The sequence below is a fragment of the Carettochelys insculpta genome, chromosome 19, assembly GCF_033958435.1.
Source record: "Carettochelys insculpta isolate YL-2023 chromosome 19, ASM3395843v1, whole genome shotgun sequence".
Classification (NCBI taxonomy): Eukaryota; Metazoa; Chordata; order Testudines; family Carettochelyidae; genus Carettochelys; species Carettochelys insculpta.
This window is the reverse complement of record NC_134155.1, coordinates 4,535,113-4,544,346: the sequence shown is the minus strand read 5'-3', so window position 1 is coordinate 4,544,346 and position 9,234 is coordinate 4,535,113. Positions and strand designations below refer to the sequence as shown.

Genomic DNA, 9,234 nt, shown 5'->3' with positions numbered 1-9,234 from the left:
TGCCCACAGCAGGCTGCTTCATAGGTTCTGAAACTAGGGGTGCTGCCCCCCCTAGTGGTTTCCATTATCAAAGGGGATCGCAGTTTGGTTCAAAGGCTCTCAGCTCCCCACCCCACCCCCTACCTTGTTCCAGCTGCCCTGCTTGCTGGCCACGTGCTTTGGGGTGGTGGCAGCTGCCACCTACAGAGTCATTCCTGCTAGAGGCGGAGAGGGCTGCGAGTTCTGCCTAAGGGCAGGCAGGGAAGAGACACCGGTACATCCCCCCCGCCAGCAGGGCACGGCCGGCGAGGCACAGCCAGGCGGGGGTGTGGCACGGCTGAGCCCAGAGTCTGGGGAAGGAGCCGGCTGTAGGCGGGGGAGCACAGAGCCAAGCGCAGCCCGGGCACAGAACTGCTCCCCCGCGCATGCAGGCCGGCGCCAAGCGTCTGATGGGCCCCTGCTCCCGGGGGCGCTCGGGTGGGGGCCCCTCCCTTGGGGTTATGCCCCTCCCCGCGAGTCTGGCCAGGGCTGTGGCCGGCCCCACGCCCTGCGGCTGAGCTGAGAGTGGCCGGGCAGGGAGCCAGGCCAGCCGCCCTCCCTTCCTCCGCAGCCCGCCCCACCCTGGGAGGGAGCCGCGGCGCGCTCCGGGCTCGCCCGTGCGCATCCCCCCACCGGCCCGGCCCCAGCCCCAGCCCCAGCCCCTTCTCCCACCGCCCGCCACGTGACAGGGCGGGGGAGGAGACGCCCGCCGCGGTGGGGGCCCGGGCCAGGGACACCTGCCAGTAGCGGCAGCTGCCGCGCTCCCTCCCGGCCGCGCCGGACTTGGATGTGCCACGGGAGCCGGCCTGGGGTGTCCCGAGCGGCTGCAGCCTCAGCGGCGGCGGCTCCACGTGGGCGCAGTCAGGACTTCCGCGGCGTGGGGGCTGCACCGGGGCGGCCGCCGCCCATGGACCTGTCCGCCTCGCCGGCGCTCGGGGGCTGATGTGAGGCTGCCCGGGGGTGCCCCGTGCTGCCCCCCCCCCCATGCATTCCCTCCTGCAGCGCCAGAGGAAGGACGCCGGGCTGGCGCTGCCGGCGGCGGGGTCCCTGCCCCAGCCCCAGCCCCGGAGGATGTTCAGCGGCGTGGGCTGCTTCTGGGTCCTTCTGTCCTCCTGCCTGGTGGCCGTCTGCAGCTTCAGCTTCCTCGCCCCGGCCTGGATCGTGAAGGGGCAGCGCCTCCACCCCGCCCACGACGAGGCCAGCTTCGGCTTGCTGTGGCACTGCGCCGAGGCGCTGGAGCAGCGGCACAGCTGCTACGCCTTCGGGGGCCTGGCCGCCTTCCGCGACATCCCCTCCAGCGCCTGGCAGGTGAGGGGCTGCGGGCGGCCCGGGTCGGGGGAGGCGGGGACCCCCTCCTCCGCAGGCTGCTCGCCGGGCGTCTCGCGGGGTAACACCTGCCGCCCTCCAGGCGCTGGGCGTCCGACAGGAGCAGCCCTGGATCCCGTGGTGCAACCTGTGGTACAGCCGGGCTGCAGAGGGGGCTTAGGAGCAGCTCTGCACCCTGTGGTACAGCCGGGCTGGGCCGGGCAGCAGAGGGGGTTTAGGAGCAGTTCTGCACCCTGTGGTACAGCCGGGCTGCAGAGGGGGTTTAGGAGCAGCTCTGCACCCTGTGGTACAGCCGGGCTGGGCCGGGCAGCAGAGGGGGTTTAGGAACAGCTCTGCACCCTGTGGTACAGCTGGGCTGGGCCGGGCAGCAAAGGGGGTTTAGGAGCAGTTCTGCACCCTGGGGATGCTGCCCAGCTAATGCACACAAGGCGAGTGAGCTGAAGTCTGCAAAGGGTGGGCTGGACTCTGAATCTAATCTCATTTCAGACTCCAAACGTGCTGTGACCCTCTCCAGTGGCAATCAGGAGTGTTCCTGTGGCAGCCAGGGGAGCCACCCTAGCGTAGGACAGGTGTAAACAGCCAGGAGTGACTCTAAGCCCCATCAGTCCCGAGGGCGTTACAGGGGCAGTATTAGCGCCTGCTGATAACGTTAGTCCAACAGTCCTGTAGCACAAAGCAGCTCAATCCAGTTAGGCCAGCTGGAGGTTCCAGCATTAACATTAGCTGCCCCATAAGCATCTATTTTAGGAGCAGACTGGGGAGGGGCAGGCTCAGGGCAGTGGCCCTACATGTGTGAGCAGGCAGTACAGCTCTCAAGGCTGAGACCGCTGCCCCTGGGAGTGGTGGGAGGTGGGGTAGATGTTTGCTAAAACACTTTAATCTGGTTTCCTCCGAAAACTCGGGTGTTTATCTGATGTGTGCTGCTTGCCCAGCTCCCTAAAGCTGAGCAAATGGAGGTGTACGTCTCTTTTTGGATTAAACTTCTGAAACCCCTCTCTTACATTCACTGGTGTGAAACTCACTGGTACCTATCTATCAATGGGTATAAGATATAGATACCATGCAGGCAAATGTGGACCTACATATAGAATTGAAAAGGGGGCTAGGAAAGGAATAGGTTTTACACATTTGAAACTTCTGTTCTTACCTTGGTACCTTGTCCAGGAGAGGTGATAGGTGGCACAAGTACCTCTTATGTCTTACCAGACTTATCCATCAAGGTTTCCCAACTGTGACTGTGTAAAATTGTCTTTTGCATGTGTCAGCTGTGGTGGGAACTGTCACTGCACAACACCACTGAAAAAAATAAGATATTGCCACTGTGTTCATTCTGCTCTGGCTGTTGCCAAGCAAAAGTTACATGGACCGGTTCTTCTTGGGCTGGTCCTACTTAGAATTCAGGGTAGCCTCTCTGAGAGGGCTGGCTGGTAGAGCTGGGATTATTCTGTGGTCTTTGTGTGACATACATTTTCTACGCTAGATGCACCCTCTGAAGCACTCCTGAAATAAAGGAGGCATTCAGCACCCAACTAGTTGCTTATTCTCTTCCTCTTAATTCATAATCTTGTTTCCTTTCCTTTCTTCCTTGCTTGTAACGGTGGAGGTTATGACTATAATTTTGCTACAGGATTCCAACCATATGAGCTTTGAAGTGTGCAGCGCTCTGTCGCTGGCATTCCACACGAGGGATGGATCGGGGGAAGGTTGTGCCTTGTGCTTGACACAATGAGGCATTTAGTGGCTGAATTTCTCAGGTTGTCATGAAATCAAGCTGTTCTTATTCTAAGCAAGCACGTTGGGTAGGCTGTTGTGTGCTTAAACCATCAGCAGTCTCTAAGATTGTCATTAATAACAAATACACAATTAGTCTGTTGCACTGAGAAGAGCAGGCAAACTGTAATGCTTCCTGTTTGTACAATACAGGATTAACCACCTCCCTCCCCAGTCATTCATTTTTCAAAACTTGGCCTTCAGACAAACGTTTACAAACGTCATTCAGATCAGCACTTCCAGGTAATAACATCTCTTGAAAGATAAGAACGAAGCGCAACAGTGATTCATTCCAACAAAATTCCACTCTCCTCCAGAGCTTCGGGGCTGTAATATCCTTTTAAGAAATACAGCAAAGGTCTGAATACAAAGGCGCAGAGCTCTCTGAAGGGGTCTACGTTCTGAACGAGCAATATTCGGGTATGGGTGAGGGAAGAACAGTACCCAAGATCTTGGTCACGTTTCCATCACCTTTATCACTCCCTCTGAAATATTTAATTGAGAACAGCATACAAACAATACAGCTTGCTTCAGTGGAATGGAAAGAAAACAGCCTCTGGACAGCTTCCAGCTATGATGCAGATGCCTTTTGTGCTGGTTGCACAAGTGAGTAGAAGGCAGTTAAAGTCCCTGGGATCTTCACAAGAAGCAGAGTTGCTTTGGCTTTCATGTACAATCCACTGTAGGAGGCCTGGGCTTTATAAACCCACGAGAACTGGGAAAGCGCAGTTCTGCCAAACCTGAACATGAGTCAGGGTTTAACTAACCGTGAGATGAGTTATTAAAAAACAAAACAAAACAAAACAAAACAAAAACATCCTGATCTGAAGCCATCGTGGGGCTGTTTTTTATTTGCGTGTTGCCTTCTGAGCCTTCTGAGTTCACTTAGGTCACATTCTCAAACTTTTCCCTGAACCTGGAGAGCTAGATTTTATTTTATGTTGTTTTATTTATTTATTGGCATGAAGGCTGAGAGTCTCACTCTCATTTGTCTCCTGGCACTGGGGCTTTAAAGACAAACCATAAACTATCTTAATCTTAATACAATCACCAGCATGGGCATCCTGGCCAATGGAGGAAGAATAGTTAAGTGGTCAGGCTGTGAGAGATTTGTGTTCCAGTTCCTTCTCTGCCAAGGACTTCCCTTGTGACCCTGGGCAAGTCACTTAGCCACTTTTGTTAATAAAGCTTCGTATCATCTACTGCCTATATGGCTTGTGGGAAATCAGCTGCCATGGGTGCTCTCTCCTCCAGCTTGCAGAGATGTAGGCCCAAGCAAAGCAGTTACTGCACTTTAAATGTTTCCCTGTTCCCAGGTGCTGATTTTGCAAGGGAGCAGGGGGAGCATTCAGCTCTGCAAATGATCGTTAATGCGTGTGTTTGCACTTGAGGGATTATGTTAATCATCCTGCAAATGATGCTTTGAATCAGTGGCTGGAGGTTAATTACCATGCCTTTCTTCTCTTCAGAGGGCCTTTTTGTCTGCTTCGAATGACTGGCTTTTTGCTGCCTCTATAATTACTTTTGCAGCTTTTCAATATTTAGGGTACCTTTTAGTTTAATTCTGTCAGCCCCCTAGGGAAGTACACCATTCCCAACCTTCTCAGGGTGTCTGTTGTACAGCTGTATGGCTGTGCACATCCTAAGTGGAAGGAACAGGATGATTTCCTCGATATGCACATGATAGAGACCAGTATTCCCTGTAAGCTGAGAACTTGAGAGGCTGCCCAGGAGAGATTTGGGTGCCGCTCAGCCAATTATCAGAGTACCCACAGCCAGCAGTGTGTGTCCGTCCACTGGTGGTGCACATTCACAGATAACGAAATTTATTCTGCCTGTGGACGGAAAATATTAGAGGGCTCAGTGGTAGAGATGTAAGAAGACTTGAAGGGAAAAACTCTTGCAGGTGATAGAACTGCTTGGGTAGGGAATGTTTCAATCGTGCTGTAAGGTGGCAGTTGTCTCCCTTTCTGTCTCTGCACTGAGAGGCTGATAGTTACTACTGGCATGATGTCGACTGTACCACACACAGTTCTCTTGCTCTGGCATGCCACAAGTGCATGACCCACCACGAAAGGTGGCTGCATCCATGTAAACGACATGCCGTCAAAAAACGGGACCCAGTCCCCGCCTCAGAATTCTGGCGTTTGTCAAGTCAGGAAAGATGATGGCATGTTGTTGCCCAGATTGAAGGCTCCACAGTCCATGAATCAGTTGACGAGTGAGATCCTTATTAGAACTGTTTGTAAATAAGGGTCACTTTTGTGTGTTGTGTCAAGGTCTTCTTGGGCAGTAAATTCTGTCCTGTAATTTGGTGACTGGGGGCCTTGAATCTGGGCAGGACTGTCATTGTCTTGTAGTTAAAAAGAATTTCGCTTGCTCCTCAGTAGCATAAAAAGTCAGTATGAGGCTGTGCTACTAATTCCAGGCTCTGGGGAAGGCAAAAACTGTTCTATGTCCTGAGCTGGTTGATTATATATATATAATTTTTTTTTTTTTGCAATGGAAACATGAGGCGAGTATATTTCTTACTCCAAATGCTGCACTTTGGAAGCTAATTCGCGTTGGTTTCTAATGTCTGTTCCCCTCCCACTTCTCTGATTGTTTGTGATTATTTTCAACCTTTGCAAAGCATGTCAATTAAAACAACAAAATAGTTGATCGGCCCCTGGGAGTCAGTCTGGAAATACGTTGAGCACGTGCCGCTGAAGGGTCTACAAAAGGGTGAACACTCTGTTAGTACAGGTCGAACCTCTATTATCCAGCACCCTCAGGACCTGACCAGTGCTGAACGAGAGAATTGTTGGACCATGGGAGGTCATGTTATCTAACAGGATTACCAACACTTCTACTGCTTAAAAAACTCTTAGAAGACATTTTTAGGGGCAAATTAGAGCTAAATAACAGTACAGAACTCTGAGAGCCAGGACTGGTGGCTGTAAACAAACTTGTTGGGACCATGGGAAACTCTGTCAGACCCATGATATGTTGTTGTCCAGCTAACTAAACTCATACTGGAGTACGATTGTTGCTGGATGAGGGAGTTCTGAATTAGAGAGGTTTGACCTGTGCGAAGCATATTTGGAATGGAGGATTTGCGCACCCCACTGAGCTGAGCAAGTCTGGGATCTTGTTTCCAGCAGGATTCAATGCTCAGGCTTCAATGGAAGTCAGAGCAAACCTCATAATGCACCTAGCCAGGTGATCAGCCACCATGATGGTGGGCATGGTGTGAAAACTAGCCAGACAGCAATGGAAGGGAAGTTTTTTCTGTGTGGGGGGGGAAAAATTCCTTCTTGGACTTCCTTGGGGTTGGCCTGGGGCTGATCAGCTCTAGTGTAGCTTCTCTCAGGCCAGGTCTGCATTAGGATGTAAAACTGATTGTAGAGATGCAAATCCAGCTAGAAGAATTGCATAGCTGAAGTTGACACATCTAGAATTGATTTTTGCTGCCGCTCCCACAGCTGGAAGTTGACGGGAGAAACTCTCTTGTCAACTTTCCTTACTCCTCATGACTGCCGAGAGTACTGGGGTTGACAGCGGCGCCATGACAGTTCAATTTAGTGCATCCCCACTAGGTACACTCAGTCGAACCCAGGAAGATCTTCGGCCAGTGTGTTAACCTTCCCATGTGTCTGTTCGTACCTTTGGTCGTATTTCTGTACTTGGCTTCCTTTGTGATGCTGGCAGGTCAATATGCGGCAGGGTTTTAAAGCTATGTAGGTGCTTAAAGTTGCAGAGCGGTGCCCTGTGATATTTTCAAAGCACCCAGCTGCCTAACTCCCCTTGCCAAAGCCCAATAATGCCCATATTCAGCTTGCAAGTTCTTTGGGACCAGGGCTGTCTTTTTGTTCTGGGTTTGTACAGCACCTGGCACACCCGGTGCCTGGCCGGGAACTGGGGCTGTGAGGTGTTAACACAACAAAAATCAAACTGAAAATCTGATCCATGCACTTGTGCACAGAGCAGTTGACTTCAGGGGAGCCCTCCAAGAGAGGCTTGCAGGATCCAGACTTGCGCTGGGCATTGTCAGCAAACGACTAGGGTGAGTCCTGAATCCTAGAGCGTTCCCACCAGAGCGGCAGCTTCTTGGCTGCTGCTGTGAGTTACTTTGGTTCCTAATTCTGCTTGCACAGCTTTGGCAGGGGGCCGGAGGGGCATCGGTTTTTCTGAAACCAGCACCTGTGGCTCTCGGCACATTACTTAGCTGTGGATTTTGTGCTCTTTCATTACAGCAGCCAGAGCTCTGTGGCTTAGTCACTGAGTGGAGCATCTCCCTGGTAAGGGGAGCAAGGAATTGCTGTATTGGATCCAGATCTCAGCTGAGCACAGTACCAAAGGCTGTGCTGATCTCAGAGCACGTGAGCAGTCCCCCTGTGAAATCAGACTCACTTCACCTGGTCTTGCTTCAGAAGGGCCAATCCCCAATGTAAAACTGCCATCGTGGGCCATTCCAAAACTAGAGCCTATGGGGAATGTTTTTTCATACAGCTAGGTGCTCAGTGGCTGGTCTGTCTTGTTTAAACTTCCTTCTCTCCTAACGCAGTGGCGGTGGCTATTCTTATTATGTATCATAACTTTTGTTAATTGTACTGTATTAAAAGCTCTTTGTCTCAATGAGATCTTGTGGCCGGGAGTTCCACAGATGGCTTATTTCCAGCTGTCCATGCAGTTAGAACTTAAGCACCATGGGAGGTTTTGGTCAAGGGCATGGTGTTTATGTGGTTTACCCCTTTCAGCCAGTTTGTTAATTAACAAACAGTAACTAGGCTTCCTCTTGTGTCAAAGGGTGTAAAGAAATGTTGAAACATCAATTTGGCATCTACTTGTTCAGTCCGTCCGAGGGAGAGTAACTCTGCCAGGAATTAAACTTCTGTGTTCAGGTGCCTGGACAACACCATCACCATGTTACTGGGGCTCCTCCCAGGGGTGCATGAAGTGGTGTGAGTCCTCTGCATCGGACATGGTTGTTTCCCCACTTCTCTCACCAAGGAGCAAAATTGTAATAGGTGTTGGCTTTGATGATGTGCTCTTTATTTTATCCAGGAAGTCAGGGTTGCAGAACTGAGCTTGTGGTTGGATTGGGTGCTGTGGCATGCTATAGCACAGAGAGCAAGCTAACTGCGGAGAGGAAGTGTTGGCTGGCAACTAGGACAATGGATTGGAAGTCCAAAACACAGCTTCAATTCCCAGCTTTGCCACAGATGCAGTATTTGACCTTGGGCGAGTCACAAAGTCTGGGCCTGTATTCTCTGTCTGTAAAATGGGGCTGATAGCTCCTCCCAGGACCACGGTGGACGGATTGTTTGTGAGCAGATTGTATGCTTGCGGGGATGAGCTACAGAAATACCTAAGTGCATAGAAACTCCAGACTGGCCCATGTCAGGATTATTTTGCTTCAGTTTAATGTGAAATGGAAACCGTTGTTTCTACGAGAGGTGGAGGTCTGGCTACAGCCATCGGCGGGCAAGGCTGTTACTTTGGAAAAGGTCGGCAGGGACTGGAGAATGTATGACACTTATGACCAAAATCATCAGGGCAAAATAAACAGAGAGGTGAGTCGCTGAATGTGAAACAGTGGGAAACAGGTATCTTGAGTAGGTAGGTAAAGATTTTGCAGCTGAAGTGTTATGTCCCACGTTCTGTGGCAGTTCTGAGGTGAGCACAGTGTGAGGAAGTGGGTTTTGCCCGGAAAAGCTCACGACCTCTTGTTAGTTTCTAAGGTGCCCCAGGACTGCTTGTTGTTGATGACACTACAGAGGAACAGTACTACCCCCCCGCAGACTATGAACAGCATGAACTACTGGTTGAATTTCTTTGATCCAGCAAGATCCGTAATCTGGCATGATTTTAGTTAGCTGGATGACTGCTTATGGGTGTGGCCAAGTCTTTCGTGGTCCCATAAAGTTTGTTTCCAGCCACCAGTCCTGGCTCTCTGTGTTCAGTGCTGTTATTTAGCAGTGATTTACCCCTAAATGTCTTCTAAGAGCCCTGTCAGCAGTGGACGTGTTGGTAAAGTGCTAGACAATATTAACCTTTTCTTGTCCGACAAATTATCTTGTTTGGCACCAGTCAGTTCCCAAGGGTGCTGGATGAGAGATCTTCAACCTGCACCAAATT

At 51.3% G+C, this 9,234-nt stretch overlaps 1 protein-coding gene across 1 annotated transcript in view; it reads left to right on the top strand.

Annotated features, from left to right (window-relative positions):
* The first annotated feature begins 620 nt into the window (after positions 1 to 620).
* The window catches only part of LHFPL7 (LHFPL tetraspan subfamily member 7), a 156,159-nt gene continuing 147,545 nt past the window's right edge, over positions 621 to 9,234 (top strand). The window contains exon 1 of the mRNA XM_075013519.1: positions 621 to 1,326. Coding sequence (XP_074869620.1) covers positions 1,003 to 1,326 — 324 coding nt within the window. The 5' untranslated portion in view covers positions 621 to 1,002. The remainder of the gene's footprint in view (positions 1,327 to 9,234) is intronic.